General features: G+C 45.9%; 1 protein-coding gene across 9 annotated transcripts in view; it reads right to left on the reverse strand.

The window, feature by feature from the left end:
• SLC5A11 (solute carrier family 5 member 11) overlaps positions 1-22,743 on the reverse strand; it is a 54,698-nt gene extending 31,955 nt beyond the window's left edge. For 2 of the 9 annotated variants that reach the window (XM_070232079.1, XM_070232076.1), the window contains exons 1-6: positions 22,459-22,592; positions 22,094-22,306; positions 12,586-12,742; positions 10,121-10,192; positions 7,053-7,173; positions 5,795-5,854 (exon numbers count right to left, since the gene is read on the reverse strand). In XM_070232079.1, the coding sequence (XP_070088180.1) occupies positions 5,795-5,836 (42 nt within the window). In that variant the 5' untranslated portion in view covers positions 5,837-5,854; positions 7,053-7,173; positions 10,121-10,192; ... (1 more) ...; positions 22,094-22,306; positions 22,459-22,592. Of the gene's footprint in view, positions 1-5,794; positions 5,855-7,052; positions 7,174-10,120; positions 10,193-12,585; positions 12,743-22,093; positions 22,307-22,397 lie in introns of all 9 variants that reach the window. The other 7 variants (XM_070232074.1, XM_023616093.2, XM_001501307.5 and 4 more) reach the window with 6 other exon arrangements.
• Between the last annotated feature and the right edge of the window lie 2,022 nt (positions 22,744-24,765).

Here is a 24,765-nt window from a genome sequence, read left to right on the forward strand (position 1 = left end):
AGAAGCTGGGAGGGGAGACTGAGAGAGACTAGATGGCCAGACTTAATTCAGGAATAGTAAATTGTTAATGGTAGAATCTGGATATTTAAGAACATAAGGGTGTCCAGTGTAAAATTATTTCAGCTTTGACATATGCTTGAAATTTTTTTCATAATAAAAAAATTGGCCAAAATAGTGAGCTCCAGGAATAAATGGACATTTTAAAACACGCATATAGGGCTGGCCCCGTGGCCAAGTGGTTAAGTTCACGCACTCCGCTGCAGGCGGCCCAGTGTTTCATTGGTTCGAATCCTGGGCGCGGACGTGGCACTGCTCATCAAACCACGCTGAGGCAGCGTCCCACATGCCACAACTAGAAGGACCCACAACAAAGAATATACAACTATGTACCGGGGGGCTTTGGGGAGAAAAAGGAAAATAATAAAATCTTTAAAAATAAATAAATAAAACACACATATAGAATAAAGCTTCTCTTTCCTCCCCCACTCTCCAAAAGTGCAGTTTGGGATTCTGACCCTCATGAAAGTCTTGCCTCAACCTTCTGATTTGCTGCAAGGCAAACACAGCAGGATTGTTCAGAAGTACATTGTCCTGAACTCTGACATTCTATCAGGGAACAATGCATGGAGAAATTAAACCAAACCATATTGAATGGACACACTCTTGGTGATTATGAGAGCTGATTAGAGAGAGCGCATGAGAGCTTCAGCCCATTCAGATAAGTGGACTGAGGAAGCTGCTCCACTATCTTATCTGTGAATGACAACCACCAGCTGGTCTCGTTTGGGAGCTAGACTCCCATCATTGGCTGACAGCCTTTATTATCAATCAACTTTCGTTTCAATCTAGAGAGAGCAATACAGTCTCCACACTCAGGAAGTTTCTAATCAGCTAAGAAAGGAAGGAAGGATGAAAGTCATTGGAAGGCAAGCAGCATCGGTATCTAGAAATCAAACTCTGCGGAGAAATGTGAAGCTAGCTGACAGATGGGAGGCAGAGGCTAGGCTGCTCATTGTAAAGTAGCTAAGAAGGCAATTTGCCAGAAAGCAAGGGTGAGAAACACAGAGGCTGAGACGTGAGGAATGACTGGCTGTTAACACAAGAACCAGTCTCTGGTGAGGCTGGATGAATGTTAACAGGAAATAAATGCAGCAAATTACAGCTGCCCTGGGAGAGAACCACCCTGGTTCCTTGCTATTTGGGGCTCCTCATTCCCTCACATACTCATCTCCTGGGCGTGGAGGGTGGCAACGGGACTTTAGCGTCTGTGTACTCTCCCCAGAATCACATCCAGACTGTCTCACTCCATTGTCATGTAAAATCTCTCCCTCTTCCTCAGAAACCCATGCCATCCAGCTATACCTACTCCTGCACCCCCACAACCCTCCACAGATCCTTGCCAATGAGGGTTTCAGCTCCTTTGCTGTCTTCCTCTCTTTCTATACTTTCCCCCAATCTGGAAGCAGCTTCAAGGACAGTGAAGAGACACATGTGACACCTTGCACACTATCTTAGTTTGCTCAGCCCCAACAACAGTTGGGCATTTCCACTTCAGCAACCCATTTCTCTGACCAACACCTGAACCTTGTCATGTCCAGGACCCCATTTACCTCTGATACTCAAAATTTTCATCAGTGCAACTCTCTCATTTGCTAACTCTGATGACTCCTGCTTTGGAACTTGACCAAAACTTTCCAGTCCCTAACTGGTACCTCTTCTTTCAGGTGTCAACTCATTCCTCATGTCATTTCCTTCTGAATTCATGTAAGACTCTGCTATTGAGTCATTTCAACAAATATTTAGAGGCTGGTCCCATGGCCGAGTGGTTAAGTTTGTGTGCTCAGCTCTGGCGACCCAGGGTTCAGATCCTGGGCGGGGACATGGCACCGCTCGTTAGGCCGTGTTGAAGAGGTGTCCCACATGCCACAACTAGAAGGACCCACAACTAAAATATACAACTATGTACTGGGGGGATTTGGGGAGAAAAAAGCAGGAAAAAAAAAAGGGAAGAAGAAGATTAGCAACAGCTGTTAGCTCAGGTGCCAATCTTTAAGAAACCCCCCCCCACAAATATTCATTGAGCACCTACTATGTGCCAGGCACTATTGTAGACACTGGGAGAAAACAGATATGGTTCCTGCCCTCCTGGAGCCCACAGTCTAGTGGGAGAGACACACAGTCTAGTGCAGTGGCTCTCAACTGAGGAAGAGTTTGCAGCTCCCAAGGGAACATTTGACAAAGTCTGGAGACATTTTGGTGGCCACAATTTGGGAGGTGCTACTGGCGTCTAGTGGGTAGAGACCAGAGATACTGCAAACATCCTACAATGCACAGAACACCCCCCACACACAGACACATACAACAAAGAATTATCCCACCCAAAAGGCCACTACCCCTGAGGCTGAGAAAGCTGGTATGGTGGGAGAGGCACACAGTCTAACAGGAGAGACACATTAATTTAATAATTACACGAGCAAATGCAAAACAGCAACTATGGCAAACACAATGAAGGAGGAAATTTAGCCTAATCAGAGAGGTCAGAAAGGGCCAGAAGGAATTGTTGCTTGAAGTAGGATTTGGAAGACGAACAGGAGTTGATGGAACCGTGAAGGAAAAGGAAAACCTTCCAGCAAGAGGGGAAAGCATTGTAATGGTCCAGGGAGGTGGAGAGCCTGGTGAGCAGGAGAAACTGCTAGAACAGTGCATCGCATACGGTTGGCAATCAGCTAAAAAATGTTTCTTCTATGAATGCATAAGTGAATGAACTGAGGGAAGAACACTGTGGATGGAGAGTAGGGTGGGTCCCTAAGAAGTATCATTTATTTTCCATATTCATAAGAGAAATTGGTCTGTAATTTTCTTGTTAGGTAATATTAACATTATCCTGTTCTCAAAATATGATGGACAAAAATCAATTCTAGGTAGACAATTGACTTAAATGTGAAACATTCTTGAAGATATGGAGAATATCTTTATGACCTTGGAATAGGAAAAAAATTTATAATCAAGATATAAAAAGCAGTAACCATTAAGGAAAAGTGATAAAGGTGACTATTAATTGAATTAAACTAAATTTAATTGAATTAAACTAAATTAAAATTGAGATCTGTTTATCAAAAAACAACATTAAGAAAGTGAAAAGAAAAGACACAGAATAGAAAAAAAAAGATATTTGCAATACATAGAACAACCCTAAGCACCTGTTTCCAGAATATATAGAGAATTTCTACAAATCAGCCAGCCCCAGTGGCCTAGTGGTTAGATTTGGCACACTCTGCTTCAGCTGCCCAGGTTTGGTTCCTGGGCACAGACCTACACTGCTCATCTGTCAGCTGCTATGCTGTGGCAGTGGCTCATATACAAAAAGAAGAAGGTTGGCAGCAGATGTTAGCTCAGGGCGAATCTTCCTCAGCAACAAAGGAAAAGGAAAAAAAAAAGAACTTCTACAAATCAACAAGAAGAAGCTATATAACCTAATAGAAAAGTTGGCAAGAGTCCTAGGCAAGTTACTTCTCAAAAGAGGAAATCCAAGTGGTCAAAAAACATATAAACAGAATTGCCAATTGAAAGCACAGTGAGATACCACTACACACCCACTAGATTAGCAAGAACTTTAAAGTTGGAAAATACCAAGTGTTGACAAGGATGTGGAGCAATAGAGCAAAGAGAATTTGCATACACATCTGGTGGGAGTATAAATTGATAGAACTACTCTGGGAAAAAGCTTGGCAGTACCTAGTAAAGCCAGCTAAACATAGCCAAAAACCCAGCAATTCCACTTATAGGTAGATTTTCTCCATAAATGCATGTTTGTGTGCATCAGGACACTTGTATAAAAATGTCCATAGCAGCATTGTCCATCATAGCCTAACATTGGGAACAACCTAAATGCCCAGGAAAAAAATAATGGACAGATACATTGGGGGATAGTCATTCTACACATAACTACATACCTGTGAAAAGTAACACATCAGCTCCATGCAAAAAAAGAATATGTTACCCCTGATTCCATGTGCATATAGTTCCAAAACAGTGAAGTTATTATTATTATTATTTTGCTGAGGAAGATTAGCCCTGAGCTAACATCTGTTGCCAATCTTCCTCCACTTTATATGTGGGTCACTGCCACAGCATGGCTGACAAGTGGTGTAGGTGTGTGCCCAGGATCCAAACCTGTGGAGTGCACTGAACTTAACCACTACACCATGGGGCCGGCCCCCCAAAACTATAAAATTAAATCATACTGTTTAGGTATGCTTAATTAAAACTATAAAGACAAGCAGGGAAGTGAGTTCGGTGAAAGTCAAGGAGAGAGGAAGGTGCTGGATCTGCTGAAGGCACATGGTGGGGGTTGTTATTTTTCTGTCTTGATCTGGGTGTTCATTTTACAGTAGTTTCTTAAGCTGCACATTTGTGCTTTATCACTTTTCTGTGTGTTTATTATTTCCCAATAAAAATGGATTGGGTAGTTTTTCTTTCTCAACACTCTGGGATTTATTATCTAGTATGGGCTTAATCTCTCTTTTGACTTCTTGCAAGATGTTGTCCCAAGAATGTCTAGATCCAGGGAATTTTTACCGAACAATATAGCTTGGAAATCCTTTCACAACAGCATAACTCTATCAACATCATCCCTTTTCACAGCCTGATGTTCCATAGGATGGATGCCCAGCCCCCTATGGATACACACTGTGGTTGCCCTCAGGTATTTCTATGACAAATAACTCCCGCAGTCATTTCAAGTCTTTGTGCCTCTTCTCAACCTTCAGCCACAGGAGCTCCGTCCTCTCCCCCAGCAGATGACATTGTCTTCTACTTGCCCGAGAAAATGGAAACCATGAGCTGAGAACATCTGGCCCCCTACCTATGAACTAGGCTGCATCTCCACCCATAATAAAGTCTCAATTTACTTACTGACACTTTGGCCCCGAGAGCCTCACCCCCAGTGAAGTATTGTTCTCACCCAGATATTTTGTCTATGTGGGAACTAGTCACAGGGGGGCAGACCCAGGCGCCTCACTCACCAAAAGCCTTGCTTTTAAGACTCAGTATTATCTCCAAGCGAGGTTATTCACCCCGACAGCACTGCTCCTTTATACCGATTGCACTACTTCTGGTACAAAGCGACTTTTTAAATGATTCCTCTGATCATGAAGCAGTTCTTTCCACTTTGCGTATTTTTAAAATTTCCATTATAAAAGTCCAATGTTGCTTTATGAATAACCCTGTGATATTGCATGATCTTGCCCTGTGTAGCAGAACTTTTAAAACAGAATTAAGTCTAGACAATATGGGGGCAGAAAGCTGTCAGTAAGATCAGAAATAATTTTCAAAACTCCTTTTTCAAAAAGTCCAGAGCAGTATTACTCGGTAACAAAAATTTCAGCGTTTCGCATCAACCAGAAATAACTCAATCATTACGGTTTTGTGTACAAAGGAAGAAAAAAATAAATGAATCATATTTTTTTAGTTAAAAGCAGTAACATGTTAAGGCCTAAACATTTAAAAGAGACTGTGAGCTTTATATTTGTGCTTTGGCATTTAAAAACATTTTCTCGAGCCCGCGTTTCTCCCAGCCTCTGAGAGCCCCGTGTGTATCTTGAACGTTGGTTACCAGGTGGGAATTGCTAAGGGCAGGGTCCTCATTGCCTCATCCGAGCGTCATCCATCACCAGTGCTGGGACCTCTTAGGGACTGTCCAATGCATGTCCACAGGAGGGAGGGAGGGAATGCAGGTTTGACTTTCCCAAAGGGTCTCCCCATTCCATAGCACCCCAAGCGCCTTCAGACTCACCTGACCAGCAACGTAGATAGGAAGGAAGATCCAGGCCAGCATCAACACGGAAAATATGCCCTGCCCGAGAAAACAGAATCAGGACCACCTCCCACCACGTCAAGGTGCCGATTTGGATTCCCCTCTGGACCCCAAGGTAACCTGACCTGGCTCGGCCTCTGGGTCAGTCTCTTCCTTGCTGAGTAGCTCACCCTCCCGGGCAGCCATATTTCCACGTGTAAATGGGAGAAGGGAATGAAGTAGGGAAGAGCAGAAATAGCTTTTTGTGACTCCTAGCTGAGTGTCTCCTAACCCTCACATCATCTCCCTTCATCCCATGGTGTTCCCTCCCCTCCTTGGGCAGTGCTTAAAACAAGGCTGTGAGGTCAGACAGGCCACGCTGATGACCAGCTGGTGATGCTGGAAGAGTTTACACAGGTCTCTGAGACTCATTTTTCTCACCTGCGAAATGGCCTCATGGGGTTGTTGCAAGGAAATCGATGAGATGATGCTTACTGAGTACTTACAATATGCCAGGCACTCCTCTGCACACTTTACAAACATCAATTCATTTACTCCTCACAATGACTCAGTGTGGCAAGCACCACTAGTATCTCTATTTTATACATGAGGCTCAGAAAGGTTAAGTAACTTGCCAAAGGTCACACAGCTTGTAAGTGGTAGAGCCAGGAAGTGAACCCAGGAAGTCTGGCTCTAAACTAATCAAATCCCATAATGTGATAAGGTATGTAGTGTACTTAAGTCTGTGGCATAGAGTAAGCACTTAAAAAATGTCTGTCATTTTATGACTAACAAAAATGTTAGTCATTAATAAGTATATCCCCTCCCCCACAGTGAAAATCGTATCCCGAATGAGCCCTGCTACACAGGAAAGTGTGTCCAATCTCTTGGGTATCTGTGAGGGTGGCAAAATGTCAAGAACCACTGAACCACATAATTTTTGTGAAGGTCAATTGACATCTAATACACAGAAATACCCTCCAGTCCCTTGATACCGTCCATCTTCTGCATCCACGAGGGAGAGATTCGGAGCCTTCTTCATGCATTTATTTGTGGGGTCACGGCCATATGGGCGGGCCCCCATCAAGAAACACAGAAAGGCCTGAGACTTGTGGATCAAACTGATTTTTGCTAACCAGGGGTGCCCTTGACGCTTCCTGTTTGTTTTTTCATAAAGCACCACTCATTGTTAAAAGTGCAGGGCATTCCCACAACTGTCCCCAGGATCTACCTATTAAGTAGAGTGAGTTGTCCGCACCTCATGAAGTACCTACGTTAAACTCATAAGCAGTTACAGAAACACCCGTAGCAGCACCTGACCCTGCCAGGCCGACGAAGTGTCCGCTTCCAACGTTGCTGGCAAATAAGGATGCACCCACCTGTGGGGAGATGGACAAGTCAGATCTTGGAGCTAAGGTCTGGGGTACCTTCTCCCCCACCCCCAGTTCTTCCCACACTCCAAAGGGAGCAAGATAAAGGGAGAAGTGGAGACGGCAAGGCCATCCCTAGCCTATCTAGCACCTTTTTTCAAATTAGACAAAGACTCCCCTTCCCTGAGAATCTTTTGCTTCCGCCTATCAGAAATTGACATAATATATGCACATCTATGATGCCTAACTGTGAATTGTGCCCCCTAGGGTGGTACAGTGTGCAACTTGAAGTGTCTGCAGCATCCCTGGGGGAAAGGATGACAGGTAATGTAGAAAGTGCTCATGATGAGAATCAGGAAGCCTGTGTTAATCCCCAGCTCTGCTTCTAACTTAGCAAAGTAGAGAGCCCTCCTTCCAGTAGAGCTCTAAGTGGCCAAGACTGTGCTTGGTGACCCCAATCTCTGGTCTCAGTTGATTGGACCAGACAGGCCTGGGCATCTGGCCCAAGCTGGGTCAATTACATTCCCTCTCCTGGCAGTCTAGAACTGGGAGACCATCTCTGCTGGTCCCTTAGACTGGGGTGTGTAACCCAGGAAGGTGTGTGTGAGGGGATGCGGGGGTTGAGTAGCATGTTCAGCTATGTGCTCGTCACTGGCACTGTGCTGAGAGGAAGGGGACATGCAGAAAGATGCGGATCAAGTGAGCACAGAGCAAGGGAGACAGAGCTAAAGACAGACAGACAGACAGAGAAAGAACTGTCGTGAGAGGGCTGCCGTGCCTCCTATGACTTTCTAGTCTCTGGTTTTCATCCAGTTCTATTCCATTGATCTATCCTTATGCCAGCATCACACTCTCTTGATTACTATAGTTTCGTAGTAAGTTTTGAAATCAAGAAGTGTGAGTCCTCCAACTTTGTTCTACTTTTTCAAGATTGTTTGGCTATTCTGGGTCCTTTGCATTTCTACATGAATTTTAGGATCAGCGTGTCAATTTGTGCAAAAAAAAAAAAAGGCAGCAGAAATTTGGATAGGAATTGTGTTGAATCTATAGATCAATTTGGGGAGTATTGCCATCTTAACAAGATTAAGTCTTTGAATCCATGAACACAGGATGTCGTCCCAATTATTTAGTCCTTCTTTTTCTTCAAATGGTGTTTTCAGTGTATATGTTGCAATTCTTTTGTTAAATTTACTAAGTATTTTATTATTTTGATGCTATTGTAAATGGAATTGTTTCTTAATTTTATTTTCAAATTTTTCTTTGCTAATATATTAAGATGTTAATCTTTTATATTGCTTTTTTATGTTTCTCTTATATTCTGCAAACTTACTGAACTAATTTATTAGCTCTGGTATTTTTTTCCAGGTTACTTAGAATTCTCTAGATAAAAGATCATGCTGTCTGCAAATAGAGATAGAGTTATTTTTTCCTCTTCAATTTGGATGACTTTTACTTCATTTTCTTCACAGTTTCCCTGGCTAGAACCTCGAGTAAAATGGTGAATAGACATGCTGAGAGGGGACATCCTTGTCTTGTTTCTGATATTGGGGGACAGCTTTCAGGCTTTCACCACTAAGTATGATGTCACCTCTGGGGTTTTTGTAGATGCCATTTGTCAGGTTAAGAAGTTTTCCTTCTATTCCTAGTTGGTTGAGTGTTTTTATCATGAAGGGGTGGTTAGATTTTATCAAACACTTTTTCTGAATGTATGCAGAATTGTATTTACGTACAGTTCCTCATTTTGCTTGAGGAAGATTGTTGCTGAGCTAACATCTGTGGCAATCTTCCTCTATTTTGTATGTGAGACACTGCCACAGCATGGCTTGATGAGCCATACATACATCTGCACCTAGGATCTGAACCCACGGACCTTGTGCCACCAAAGCAGAGCATGTGAACTTAACCACTAAACCACTGGGCTGGCCTCTTTGTCTTTTCTTTGTAGGAAGTTTTGTGGTTACTAATTTAAGGTCTTACTTTTTATAGGTACAATTCAGGTTTTCTATTTCTATTTGAGTCTGTTTCAGTAATTTGTGTCTTTCTAAGAATTTGTCCATTTCATCTAGGTTATCTAATTTTTTGGCATACAATTATCCATAGTATTCCCTAGTAATTATTTTTATTTCTGCAAGATTGGTAATAATGTACTTTCTTTCATCCCTGATTTTTAAAATTTGAGCCCCTCTCTTTTTTCTTGGTCAATTTTGATTGTTTCAAAGAACTAACTTTTGATTTTGTTGATTTTATCTAATGTTTTTCTATTCCGTATTTCTATTTCCCTTGTGATTTCTCCTTTGACTCATTAGTTATTCAGGAGTGTGTTGTTTGATTTCTACATATTTCTGAATTTCCCAAACTTCCTTTTGTTATTGATTTCTAATTTTATTCTATTGGCAAAACACTTTTATGATTTTAATCATTTTGAATTTTACTTCTCCAGGGTCAGCCCAGTGGCGCAGCAGTTAAGTGTGCACATGCCACTTTGGTGGCCCAAGGTTTGCTGGTTCAGATCCCGGGTGCGGACATGGCAACACTTGGCAAGCCATGCTGTGGTAGGCGTCCCACATATAAAGTAGAGGAAGATGGGCATGGATATTAGCTCAGGGCCAGTCTTCCTCAGCAAAAAGAGGAGGATTGGCAGCAGATGTTAGCTCAGGGATAATCTTCCTCCAAAAAATAAAAATTAATTAAATTTTACTTCTCCTAGTAATGTCACTGGAACTCCTGCACTCATCTGTACTTGAAATCAGCCCAATCCTTGATTTTTCCTTTAGGTGAGCTAATAAATTCTCTTTTTGTTTTAAAAAAATTTGAATCGGAGCTAAGCCTTCTCTAGATTAGATTGTGACTTCCAGACAACATGGAACCAGAGTCCTGAGATAGCAAAGGCTAGACAGAACATCAGCACTTGAAGATTCTTTGGGAAGTGACTTTAATTGAAACAACGACCACTTACTGGCCACCACACCACGTCCCCTCCAGCTAGGAAGTAGCCTTTTACTGTGTCTCTTTTGGTCTTCACTGTGGACTGAAACGAAGAAGAGGGGTGGGTGAGCAAAAATGCTAGCAATCAGAGGCTTCCCAAAATGGCCCAGGCCGGGGATTATAAACTGGGAGTCTAGCAGGCCAGATTTAGATGTCAAATATTTTGTTTGACCCATGGTTTTTAAGAAGATTTTAATTTGAATGCCTTTAGAGGAGACAACACAGCCCCCACCACTCCTTGCTTCACACATTTATGGTAACCCACTTGGCCTCCCTAGGCATTTGAGTTTTAGACCTATGGCTTGTCTATGATAGCTCATATTGGATCCCATCTATTGAGTGTTAGTGCTATGTGCCAGACACTATGCTAAGCTTTTTAAAGCATTATCTCATTTTAATCCTTACCAACTCCTGTGAGGTTGTTGTCATTAGGCCAATCTGACAGATGGAGAAACTGAGACTCAGAAGTAATGTCACTTATCTAGTGCCATATTTCTAGATAGTGAAAGGGCTAGGAATTCAAACCCAGGTCAGCCTGATTTCGGAGACCATGTTGTTAGCTGGTCTACAAAAATATCTTTAGAAGGAGTGAGCTTCCTGGCATTGAAGGTGTTTTAATAGAGACATTTTGGCCACTAAGTAGCTTGTGGGTTCTTGGGTAAGTTGTTTAACTTCTCTGAGCCTCTGAGTGCAGATGTTGGTGACGGAATTCTTACTGGATAAGAGATAGCATGAAATGATACCTTTGCATTCTTGCAATTGCTATAGAAAATGCACTGTGGCTCATTCCTGCTCAACTCTGACACAGGAAGTATTTTCTCAGATAAAGAACTCGTGCCAAAAGGTTCATCTAAATCCAGGGCTTCCCCTGCCGATAATATATCACAGCCTTCTGGATTTCCTGTGAAAATACAGATCCTCAGGAACTCTATCCCTACCTCTAACCCTGATCCCAAGGCTGTCTGACTCCAAAGCCCCCATCCATCTCAGTGTGTCCTGTGAAAGTGGGGGAAACAGAGAGAGGTCAGATCCATGGTCTTTGGGATGTCTAGCACTTTTTCGCCTTCTTGACCGGGAGGAGGTAAAGCTAAGGGGTAAAAGTAGAGAAATGATCCACAAATAGTTGGACCAAAGTGGGAAGACCTCAGAGGGCTACAGTTTTCAAGTCCTTTGTACCAAGTGACCTGAAGTCAGACAGCAGCACCTCCTCTGCGCCATCCTTATCCCAAACTTATTAATCTCCTTAATACGTGAACAGTTCCTAGAAATTGAGAAGAAAAAGAGCAAGACCCCAATGAAAACGGGCAAAAAATATGAAACTATACTTCACAGAAAGAAAATAAGTGGTCCTTAAACATATGTAAGGGTGCCCAGCCTCATTTATTATAAGATAAGTGCACATTAACAATGCATTGAGATCTTATGTTTCCCCATCAGTTTGGCAACAATGAGAAAGTTTGACACTACCATGTGGGTGAGGGTGCGACACAAAAAGACTTTCTCTCATACATTAATGATGTGTGTGCAGATTGGTACTCTAGCTACAGAGGGCAATTTGACACAAACAATCATAATTACAGATACATATATCCTTTAACCTGACAGTTCCATAGGTTGTAAGAATTTATCCTGCATTATAATTGCACACATCCAAAATAAATAATCCAGAATAATGTACAGGATGTGCTTATTTCAGCCTAATTTGTAATAGTAAGAGATAGGAAACGATCTAAATAACTCTCAGTAAGAAACAGGTTAAATAAATTACAATACAATGATCTAATGGAATATTGTGCAACTTTTAAGAAGATGAGGAAGCTGCTATGTACTGATATGAAGAGATATCCAAGAGACACTAAGTGAAAAATAGCAAGGTAAGAAACAGTTTGTATAATAAGCTACCTTCTATTTAAGAAAGAGGGAAATACACACGTTAACATTTGATTGGATTTGCATAAAGAAACTCTGAAAGAACACACTAATGTACTAAAAAGTTAATAACAGTGGTTACCTATGGAGGGAAGAGCAGTAGCGAGACTTTTCGCTGTATGTCAGTTTAAGGTGTTTTTATTTTTGAACCATGTGACTGTATAGCCTTAAAAAAAAAAACTTCCTTTAAATAATAATTTTTCAAAAAGAGCATGGGCTTCAAAGTGAAGGAGATAGGGATTCTAACCCCAGCTCTTCTAACTTACTGACAGAAAAAGGAACTTAAATTCTTTGCACCTTAGTTTCCTTATCTATGAAGTGGGTTTAACAACAGTATCTTCCTCGGGGACTTGTGCAAACTACACGAGATAACACAAGTGAAAATGCCTAACACAGTACCGGACACATAGTCAATACTCAACACATTTTTAAAAATTTGAAGTTCTGATTACTGTATGACCTTGAGCTGGTTTCTTCCCCTCTCTCCCTCCCACTGGCCTGGCTTACCCATACTCCAACGGCCAGGACAAAGAGGAAGTACAGAACCAGCACTGCGATGTCACCTGGCTCCAGGCTCCTCTGGGGAAACGCCTCCAGAGGATCCGACGGCGCCGGCTGAGGGCTGCTGGGGCCGCTCTCCATGGTCCTGAACTCTCTCTCAATCCTGTGGAAGTGTAAGTGCGTGTCAGATGCCACAACCCCACGAACTCCTCTCACACTCTCCTTGGCTGTCCCCTTGGAGCATCCAAGCAGGATGACACAAGTGGAGGGATGTGTGTTGAAGACAGAGCTCAGGAAGGCAGATCCATCCAACCATCTGCCCATCCATCCATTCACTCATTCATCCAGCAAATATTTACAATGAAGTCAGACCAAATCCACAGTTGATTTTTACCAATTCAACCGTTCACTTGGCAAAACATAAGGGAAAACATACAATTTAAGTAGTGCAGATGGTTTCACCATGCTCTTCCACTTAATAAGCACATGTCTGAGAGTGAGAGAAAAAAGAGACACTCGAGTCAGTCTGTTTCCCAGGTACCTCACAGCTTGGTAAAGATCAAGCCAATGATTTTGTCTGAGACTCAACCAGATAGTACAATCTTGTTCCAATGCTCAATATGCCTATGAAATTTCATACATTTAATAAACACCTATATAACAGCTGCTACATGCCAAGCATCATTCTAAGTGTTTACAAACCTGCCAAATGGGCACTATTGCTATCATACCATTTTACAGATGGCAAAATTGAGCCACAAAGAAGTTAAGTAACTTGCCCAAAGTAATACAGCTCAAGTGGTAGAGCTGGAATTTGAAGGCAAATAATCTTGCTCCAGAATCCATGCTTTGAAACACATCCTAAGCTGTTTCTCAGGATACTGCACTTCTGTGGGCAATTTAAGAGACTCCTGTGGTAGGCAGAATCATGCTCACCTCAAATATGTTTACCTCCTTATCTCCAGAACCTGTGAATATGTTCTTATATAGCAAAAGACAATTAAAGTTGCAGATGGAATTAAGATTACTAGTCAGCTCTCCTTAAAATAAGGAGATTATCCTGAATTATCTAGTGAGACTAATGTAATCACAAGGGTCCTTGAAAGTGGAAGAGGGAATCAGACAAGAGAACCAGAAAGATAACAGTGTGAGAAGGATTTGGCCCAATGTTCCTGGCTTTGAAGATGCAGTAACAGGGCCATGAGCCAAGGAATGCAGGCGGCTTCTAGAAGCTAGAAAAAGCAAATTAATGAATTCTCCCCGAGAGCATGCAGAAGGAATTAAGCCCTGCTGTCACCTTGATTTGAGCCTGGTAAGACTCACTTAGAACTTCTACTTGCAGAATTGTAAGATAATAAATTTGTATTGTTTTAAGCCGCTACATTTGTGGCAATTTGTTACAGCAGCAATTGGAAACTAATAAAATTCCCAAGGGTGATTTTACTATAAATGATTTAGGCATTGACTTATTCTTGTGTTAAGATGCGACTCCGGGGCTGGCCCCGTGACCAAGTTTGCGCGCTCCACTGTGGCGGCCCAGGTTTCACCAGTTCAGATCTTGGGCGCGGACATGGCACTGCTCGTCAGGCCACGCTGAGGCCGCGTCCCATATGCCACAACTAAAAGGACCCACAACTAAAATATACAACTATGTACTGGGGGGATTTGGAGAGGAAAAGCGGAAAAAAAAAAAAAAAAAAGGAAGATTGGCAACAGTTGTTAGCCCAGGTGCCAATCTTTAAAAAAAACAAACATGTGGGGCTGGCCCCATGGCCAAGTGGTTAAGTTCGCGCGCTCCGCTGCAGGCGGCCCAGTGTTTCGTTGGTTCGAATCCTGGGCGCGGACATGGCACTGCTCATCAGACCATGCTGAGGCGGCGTCCCACATGCCACAACTAGAAGGACCCACAACGAAGAATATACAACTATGTACCGGGGGGCTTTGGGGAGAAAAAGGAAAAAATAAAATCTTTAAAATAAAAAAAAAAAAATGTGACTCCACCCTGAGGATGTCAGCCTCTGGGGGGTGTCAGCTTCAAGGGGTTCAGGAATAAAAAAACTCAGTCCCTGCCCTCGGTGATATGCAGCCCCAAACTGGGATAAAACCGCTCATGGATGAAAACAACACCGTGTGATATTTCATAGAGTGGAGGTGCAGAGAGTGATGCGTTAAGGCTTGAAGCTTAGGAGCCATACAGCTGGCTCCACCACTTGCCAATCCTCAGAACTTGGGCAAATTCCCTAATTCCCCTAACCCTTAGCTTTCCTATCTGCAAGATGGGGCACTAAGTGTTTATACTTCATAGATTACTGCGCGCTAGTACGTGTGAAGTGTTGCGCACAGAGCCTTGCACAGCTGTGCTCGATAAACTGTAGTTGCTATTATTATTGTTACTATTACTATTATTTTCTATAAGGTGCAGTGAGGAAGGATTAACTAATTTTATGTGAGGGAATCCAGACTGTAGCATACAAGCTGGGTTTTGAAGAATAAGTAGGTGGTCCCATGTGGACAAGCAGGGGTTGGGGAGCATTCCAAGCCAAGCCAACAGCGTCTGCAGACACTGAGGTGTGAACGAGCACATCATGTTCAAGGCAGCACCACATTCTTGCCTGGGGATTAAGTAAGATCAGGAGGACGGAGATGGGCAGTGAGGCTAATCAGATATGAAGGCGTTGTACCAACCCTTTGATGTTATTCAAAGAGTTTTACAAGGTCAGTGGTCTCAACCTATCAGACATTATCCCGTTTTTAGAACAAATATTTTGCAATACCCCTGTCACTGAATACTGAATTTCGTAATTAATATTACCTTACCTACACACATCATTTTTTAAAAAAAATCAATACAATGCTCTAACTCTAACATAAAAGAGAAATAAAAGGAAAGCATGGGTGTTTCAACACGTAACTGCTCCATCTGACTCCACTGCAAGACCCAAAGGGGCAGTCAGATACTTTCATCCATTATAGCAAATAAACTTTGAATTTAAGAGAAATAAGAAAATCAAAAGCCGTTTTCTTCTAGAAGCACGGAATAAAGAGTGAATCTATGGAGAAACACCAGAATAGAAACTAGTATATACATCGAAATGTTTAAATTTATAAAAATGCTTTAGTGATTTTCAATATTACTTAAAAAGCCCAAGCAATTGCTATGGTATACCATACTTTTAATATAGGACAGAGCCTTCTTAAAAATATTTGAGACAATGTGTGAAAATAAAAAGTGGGTACCTTTTTTTACATAACCTCCTCCCCCAACACTTTGTGTTTTCTATAGACTGGAGGTAGGGTCTAGTCTCAGATAGTTATAAGCATGTTTTCCCCCGCCTACGTTTGTGGTGGGACATCTGAAAGTCTGTGTTGCATGGGGCAGTCCTGTGCATTTCAAGGTGTCTAGCCTCTCTGGCCTCCACCCCCTGAATGCCAGTAGTGCCCCCATCATTGTGACAACTAAAAATGCTCCCATATATTTTCAAAACATCTCGCGGAGGGCAGCAATGCCTCCATTTACACACCTCTGCTCAGAGTTAAGGAATGCCATTGAAGAATTTTGAAGAAGGAAGTGGCATGGTCAGATGTGGGTGGGAAGGCTGACTAGCAGCAACAAGAGGGTGAACAGAAAGTTGTTCTGTCATGACCCAAACTTGAGACGAAGGATAGGGAGGGCTGAGAAAAAGCGGATTAGAGAAATAATGTGGGGTTAGAGTTGATAGGACTTGGTGATTACCTGACAGGGTAAGTGAGGGAGAGCGAGAATTAGGGAACAATTTCCTGCTTCTGGTCAGAGCTGCCCAAAGACAGATTGGCCTGGTCACCTGGGCAGGATGTCCCTCGTTCTTGGAGTAGAATTTCTCATCTTCAACACTATTGACGTTTTGGAACGGCAATTCTTCATTGTAGGGGACTGTCCTGTGCAATGTGGGATGTTTAGCAGGGTCCCTGGTAGCTACCCACGATATGTCAGTAGCACCATCCCCCAAGTTGTGACAGCCACAGATGTCCCCTGGATTGAGAACCTCTGCCTTTGAGCCGGAAAAGAAAAGGCTGGACGTGCACTTAGAGAAGATGCCTCATGGGGGCGCTCAATGACCTGTAAGTGCCCTTCCCACACCAAGCATAGCTTTGAGTTTCTCTCCCTGGGGTTGGGCCTTGCTCTTGTTCTGTTGAGAGGATGCTCACAGCTTCCCAGACCTGGGACGTGGTGGCCCTCTCCACGGAAGAGAATACCTAAGCAGCCATTGATCCATAGCATTAATCCAAAGATAGAAGGAAGAAGGTAAAGGAGGGAAGGAGGAAAGACAGACTTGCTAATAGGGGGCAAACCCAGCTCCGACACTCACCCTGCTCTAATGTAGTACGGAGCAGAAGCGCAAATTCCAACCCAGGTCACCTCTCAGCCCTCAGAGCCTCAGTCAGCTCTAGGGTTTGTGATCACTGTCCTCTGTAAAATGGGGTGACAACAAGCTGCTCAAGACTGACCCCGCTGAACCAGAGACCTCGCAGGGGGAAAGCAGGAAGGGAGGGCTGGAGCTGGAGCCGCTTTCCAGGTTGGGAGTGGAGGCTCATGAAAGTTAGACCCATGAAAGGGGGTCTAACTAGAAAAGGCAGGTTCTGGAGGCTTGGGGAGGAGGGGACTGCATGGTCCTTGAGGGCAATCTCAAGGGTGAAGCCCCTGTTAGGTAGGTAGTGTTCTTGTCACTTCACAGGCAAGGAAGCTGTGTCACACAGCTGATGAGTGGGAAAGCTGGGACACGAATCCGGCTCTGTCTGATTTCAGGGCCTGGATTTTCAAATGCTTCCACCTGCTGCTTCCTAAACAGGGGACTTTGGGGGAAATGAGGACTAGGAGCATAGGAAGCAGCTTAAGGTGGAGACTGATGCTGAATTGGGGAGTGGGGCAGATTGTTCTAGAACCCAGCAGGACTGAAAGGGAGGAAGGGGAGGAAGGAGGGAGGAGAGGCAGTGGGCTGACTGGGGAGCCAGCCTTCCTCTATGTCCAGCCCCTCCCCCAGCCTCCCCTTTCAGACCTCTGCCTGCCAGGCACGGAGAGCGGTGGGAGAGATAAACAAGTTATTCATCACCGCTCTGGGCAGGCTGGCACCGACTCCAGGCCCTTCCAGAGTCCTAGGGAGGTGGGCGCCCAGCCAGGGGCCTGGAGGGACTGGTGCGTCTTCACGGTGGGAATAGGACCAGAAAAGCTGTGGAACCCAGAGGCGGCTGCCTAGGCCACATGCTCAGAGGCGGAGCCCTCAACATGCCCCTTCTTCAGCAAATCCATGCTGTCGGTGTAGCAACTAGCATCTTAACTTTAGTGAGCATTATTTACTGAAGCGCCAGGCATGGAGCGCACTTTACACTTGTCACCTTACTTCATCCTCTTCAGCCCTGTGACGTAAACACTATTACCTGTCCATTCTAGAGGTGGGAAACGGCGGCATGAAGAGGTGAAAGTGAGCTAGGTTCAGGTCCGGGCTGTGCCACTTGCTTCTAGGTCACAGTAAGTGCCAGTGGCGGGATTTGAACCCCGGTCCTGAACAGAAGCTCATTGAATTATCCAGTACCGGTTCATCTATCTTCCTTTCCTCCCTTCCTCCTGCCCTTCTCTTTCTCTCCTGCCCTCCTGCACTCCTTTCCTCCCTCTTTCTCTTTTTCTTTCCCACAAACACTTATTAGGCACCAGCTGTGTGCTAGGCTCTTTGCTAGGCACAGAGGACAAAGTAGTGAGCAAGGCGGACCTGACCCCATCCTTGTGGGTTCTCACCACAGCCCATTGTAGTGCTATGTGTGCCCAGAGCCACTCAGTGACGTGACCCCAAGTGCCCTTTGCCCCTTGCACTGCCCCAGGAGGGCCAAGCTAGGGGTGGGCTCTGGCTTCACCACCTGTGAAGGACCCTCCCTGTGTGGGAGAGCAGGGTTAATGGGAGTCTGTGCAAAGCGGGTGTTGTAACAGAGTGGGCTTTGTTTGCAAGGATACACTGCCCTTACAGTGGCCCGCCGGGCAGCCAAAGAACAGAGGAAGCTCAGCAAGCAGCGACGGCTGCTCACCCTTTTCCTTTTGACCGGTTACATAATCTGCCAGAGCAGATGTGGAAATTTTCCACACCCCAGTGTGAGGAAAAGACGGGGCACTGAGTGCACAGGCTGGGCAGGGCTTTGATCTGGTTTCTTAGGCATCCACGGGTGTGGGGCACATTATCCTTCCTAACTTTTGTGCGTCTGAAACATTTCATAAAAAAAGAAACAAATGGAACAAGATTTACAGCATAAAACCATCTGTGGATATTAAATATATTCCAAGACACAAGATAGTGCCAAATATTTTGCCAGGATGAAGGCATATTTGCCAAAGAAGATCAAACACACTAGCAGGGACAGAGAATGAGACAAAGAGAAACTAAGGGAGGGCCGTGCACTGACCAAAGATGACAGTGACCATCTAATTACAAATTTTAATCATTGGCAAAATACTCGCTGGGAAATAGATGTGTCATAATAAAGTGAGAGACGTTAGAAATGCACTGCCCAGTTCAAATTCCAGCTCCACCTCTTATTAGCTCCGTCATCTTGGGCAAATCACCTCTCTGAGACTCAGTTTCCCCATTTATAAAATGGGGATAACAATCAGACATATGTCACAGGTTTGTTAAAAGCATTAAGCGAGTACATTATACAATGTGATTAGGTCCAGAATACTTGGTCTGTCCCCATCCTTCTTATACATTCATTAAAAAAACAAAAGAGGGGCTGGCCCCGTGGCCGAGTGGTTAAGTTCATGCATTCTGCTTCGGCAGCCCAGTGTTTCGCTGGTTCAGATCCTGGGTGCGGACATGGCACCACTCATCAAGCCAAGCGAGGCAGCGTCCCACATAGCAGAGCCAGAAGGATCTACAATTGCAATATACAACTATGTACGGGGGGGCTTTGAGGAAAAGAAGAAGAAAAAAAAGAAGATTGGCAACAGATGTTAGCTCAGGACCAATCTTTAAAAAAACAATAGCGTGGACTTTGAGGTCAGGCAGACCCTGGCCCCGTATGTGTGTGAATTTCATTTTAAACACATAATGCTTCTAAGAGGTCAGGTCTCAAAGGCGTGGCTGCGGCCCAAGGGCACACCTCTGGTAAATGACTGAACTCGGCTCCAGCTCAGGTTTAACACGCGAGCTCCTAAGCGCTGCTTGGCACGGGGACACCGGCAGGGAAAATTCCAGGGGTTACAACAAGGGCTGGCACAGGCTGCACCTTTCAGGCCGGCAGCTACTCACACCGTTTCCTACCCCTTCTCTGTGGTCACCTGCAGTGGAGGTAACGGCCCACTCCACAGCCACAAGCCCGGCCTTTGGCTTGGCTTGAGTCCAGGACACCCAGAGAGGCTGGTGGTGGAGGCAGCCCAAGCAGAGGGAGGGGTCAATTCTGTAAGGCAGAGCTGGGCGTCAGGGCCTAGAGTTGCGGAGGGGAGGAGCTGAAGGACCACCCTGGCCGGCTCGACCAGTGATGCTACAGGGTTCATTAGGGCCAGGTGTCTAGAAATAGGTTGAGAGGACAGATTCTGAGGGACTCTGGGCTGATGCAGAGGCCAGAACTGTCAGCAGTCTGTTAGGAAGAGCCCCAGCTCTGGTAATTGGGAAAGAAACTGTAGGCACGATAGGGCAGGGCAGCTTTCCTCAGAGTCCTTGGGTGCAGGGGACCTGCTAGCTTTCTCCTCAACCCGCCTCTTCCCTTCAGTGATGACTTCGTCTCATGATTCCTAGAGGGAATAGATGTCGCAAGGGCACCTGTGAGCCCCACACCCACTCGTCCAAATGCCACCCTGGCATTCTTGTGCATGCCCCATCAGCATCCCAAACCAAGTCGGAGACCATGACATGCCACGGCTTCCAGTCCTCCCCATCTCTCAAAATGGCAACTTCATCCACCCTGCTGCTCACGCCAGAACCCTGAGAGACACCCTGGAGTCATTCATTCATTCACCCATTCACTCACTCATCAAGTGGTCTGTGGGCATGGACTGTGTGCCAGCCACTGTGCCTAAGCACCAAGGATGCCACGGCTACAAACACACCATCAAAGAATTCACAGTGTCTCGGTCTCAACTCCCAGAATCTATTGACCCCTAATTCTCTTTCATTCTACTTCCAAAATACGCCTTGAATCCGTCCATTTTCCCTCACCTTTACTTCTACCTGGCTGTCGTCCAAGCCACCGGAGCAGGAACCTCCCGTCTTGCCTCCCTGACGCCACTCTTGCTTCCTTCTGGTCCACCCTCACATGGAAACCAGAGAGATCTATGGACATAAATCAGAGCAGACCCTTTTCCTCTCAAAGCGTCTCAGCGCCTGCCGCCGAGGTGCTCTGCTACAGCCTCAGGCGCATCTCACGCCAGCTTGCTTTCTATTTCTCCAGCACTATTTCTGGCTTTGCCGTTCTGTTCCTTCTGCCTGGATGCTTTTCCCTATGCTTTTGGCTTGACAAACTCCTACTAGTCCTTCAGACATTGCCCAACTGTCACATCCCCAAAGGATGCTTCTTTCGTCCTCAGTCTAAATTGGGTCTTCATTTGCCGTCACAGCAAACACGACATCTCATCAATGTTGAACCAAGCATGACACTTGATTTAGACGATTCTCTCCTTACTTCCTGTCACCACCACATTGCAGGCTCCATGAAGGCAGGGACTATGTCTGCCTCGCTCACACTGTGTCCCCCAAGCAGGCACTCAACAAACATTTGCACAACAAATAAATAGGGGATTTTCAGAGCTTTTGCTGTATCCTCCTGCACATTGTCACCCCCCCATGTCATACCCCCAGGTCGCCCTTTGGGGGGTTCCTCTTCCACTCGCTTCCCCAGAATCATTCAGAACACCATCTGAAGACCGCATGCTGTGGATGAGCTCCTGGCTGCGGGAGGCGAGTCTTGGCGCTGCCACTCACTAAGTGGGCAAACTGAGCTAGTTTCCTCGAGGCTCTCAGGCACTGTCCGGGAATTAGGGTGCTTGTGCCCTTACAGGGCTCTCGTGGCAGTTCGACCAGGCCCTGGATGTGAAGCCCCTGCACATGCCCAGCCTGTACCACTGACTCGTATTTGCTTGTAGTTCACAGCAGCCGCAGCTACAGTCACACATCCTCTAGCTTTTTGCCGTTTACCTAGATATCTTCACCTGCCTTGTGTCTTTGAGTCCCCAAGAGTACACCACACCTGTGGGCTGGGCTGGGCTGGGCCAAGGTTCACACCCCCATTTGACAGATAAGGAAGCTGAGGCTGAGTGAAGCGAAATGATCCCTGAACTTGGTTAGTGGAAGAGCTGGGACCCACGCCTGGCGCCGCTGGCTCTGTCCACCCCCCGAAATACACCCTATTTGCCTGGCGTGTGACAAGCCTTTTCCAAGGAGCTGTGGCTCCCCAACTCCGTGGTTTCCAGCTGGAGGCTGTGAACCTGCCAGCACCGGCTCCTGTCCCCAGATCAGCTTCCCCAGTTTGCAGAATGGGTCTGGGGAGGCGGGAGTCTTACCTTCCTCTGGATGAGGGCTGCCTGCCCTGGTGCCTGTTGGTGGCTCCTGTGGCTTCTGAGGCAGAAGGAGGCAGAGACGGCTGTGAGAGGGAGACACCAGGGCTGCTCTCCCCTCGCAGCCAGAGCTTGACAAGATAGTGGTGCCCCTCCCTCCGGCTCTTCCAGCTGCTGAGAGAAGCTCCTTGTAGGTCAAACTCCAAATTCCATTCTTGCCTGCAACAGGGATTAGAGGAAGCGCAAACGATCGCCCCAGGGACAGAGAGAGGCCAAGCCCATCCCCGAATCCTTGACCTTGAACTCCAACCTGGAGGCCCCTGTGGGGCATGCCTCGAGCTCCACCCACATGGCCTCCATCAGGTCCTCACCTGGTGGGGGACCCAGGGCCGGGAGGGGAGGGGAGCCGCTGGAGCCCAGGGCGCAGTCCTGCTTCACTCACCCACTCTTCCACTGGCCTGCCTCCACAATGGGGACAGGCGGGCTTGGGACAAGCTGGAGGAAGGGGGGAGGGGAGATGCTGGCGGGGGAGGCAGGGGACAGAGGGAAAGTCCCAGGAGAGCACTCGCAGTGTGGCCCCACCGCTGCAGCCGCAGGAACAGTGACCACCCTTTGTTCAGGCCCTTCTCTGTGAGCTCTCCAGACCAAGACAGGACAAAACGAGGTGTCTGGAGCCCAGAGGAGCTGTGAGGAGTGACCAAGGCATGGCCAGGGCATGGCCCATGACACCAGGACGGGGACAGCAGTGGGGGACAGCAGAAGGCTTTTCCTGGATGCTCAGAGCATTAAAAATTTTTTTAAAATAGTTATTAGCATTTGCAAAAGACTTTAAACAGGACTCTGGATTTCCCACTTTCATAGAGCAATCTGAAGATCTGGCCACACCAGGCCCGCATGGCCACAGGACAGCTACTGGCTGGAGCAGAGTTGTGGCCACCCCCTCTCAGTACAGACCTAACCTCCAGCCCATCTCTCTCCTTCAGTTGGCCTGCCTGGGCCCTGGGGGTGCAGCCCCTAGCACAGAGTAATTCAGGAAGAATAGTGATAATGAGTATGCACAGGTTCTGTTCTAAGTACTTTCCGTGTCTCTGCTCGCTTGGTCTTTCCCACAAACCTCCAGGACAGGTCCTGTTATTATCTCCACTTTACCGAGGAGGAAACAGAGATAGAGAAACGTGAGCGACTTGCCCAAGGTCACCAAGCTAGTAAGTGGCAGAGCGAGGATTTGGACCGAGTCTGTTTAGTCCCAGACTGCTACGGCAGCAGTGGCAGATGGCTTAGAGATGCATCAGCTGGACGGAGGGTGGCCTGGATGCACAAAGACCTGGCAATTGGACCGATACCAGCACAAACGGGGGCCCGCCGGATATGGTCTGCCCAGGGGAACAGATGTACAGAAGGAAGAGCTGGGATTGGAGAAGGGGGCACACAGACAGAGGGCCAGGGAACGCACAGCCTGAGACTCAGGCCACAATACAGGGAAGGCAGTGGGGTGCCATAGAAGATGCAGTGCTCCACCAACCTGGGTTCCAGTCCTGACTTCTTTTTTTTAGGAAGATTAGTCCTGAGCTAACATCCACTGCCAATCCTCCTCTTTTTGCTGAGGAAGACTGGCCCTGAGCTGACATGCGTGCCCATCTTCCTCTACTTTATATGTGGGATGCCTACCACAGCATGGCTTGCCAAGCAGTGCCATGTCCGCACCCGGGATCCGAACTGGCCAACCCTGGGCTGCTGAAGCAGAACGCGTGCACTTAGCCGCTGCGCCACCCAGCTGGCCCCCAAGTCCTGACTTCTTCAGGCAGGTCTGGGGGACCACGGGCATGTTCCCGGTCACAGTGCCTACAGGCAAGGCTTATAGATGAGTGAGGCAGGCCAGGTCGGGCTGTGGCCGACTGGACAGCGTGTGTCCCAGCTGAAGGGGACAGCTGTGACTCAGCTCCAACTAGGGGAACACAGGTCCCATGGAGCCAGACCTTCTGATTGTTCTAGAAAAATGCAAAGTGCAGAATTTTGTATAAAGTCTCATGATTATTAATCTGTGAGGACCAGAATTGGCCCACTGGCCACTGGCGCGTTTTCTCCAACAGTTTGCCCGATTCTCAGGCTTTTGTATCCTCTGTTGGTGCCGTAAAGAATAGGAAAGGATGATGGTGCTGACAAAAGATTTTCACATATTGAGGGATATGGAGTAACTATTCGGGTTCAAAACCGATTCAGTTTGAACTAAAGAAGCTTGACTTACGGTTTATCAAACATACATTGTGCATCTGCTTTAACCATTAAAAAGTTCACTCTCTTAGGATAAGGATGCATACTTCCCCTCCTACAGGGCTACTGGCTATTGGTCCCTTTCCTGACATCAGGGTCATATTGACCTGCTAATTTGCAACTGAATCTCTCTTTGAAACTTTGATGAATACGTCTCCTGGGTGTGTTTAATGTATATTCTTTGTTCTAAAAAGGTCTAAGATTGTACTGAAAACGACGCTTCTCCAGAACACTTTCTTCTTTTGCAGAAACTGCCTTCCTGGATTATAATCCTCACCCTGGCTCAGACAAGACTCACTTTATCTGTCTCATCTATAGAATGGTTACTGACTATTTTACATTGACAGTACAACTTTGGAGAACTCTCTGGAAGCTTCTTTTAAAGTTAACATATACCTCCCCTATGG

Source organism: Equus caballus, chromosome 13, assembly GCF_041296265.1.
Source record: "Equus caballus isolate H_3958 breed thoroughbred chromosome 13, TB-T2T, whole genome shotgun sequence".
In the NCBI taxonomy this organism is placed as follows: domain Eukaryota; kingdom Metazoa; phylum Chordata; class Mammalia; order Perissodactyla; family Equidae; genus Equus; species Equus caballus.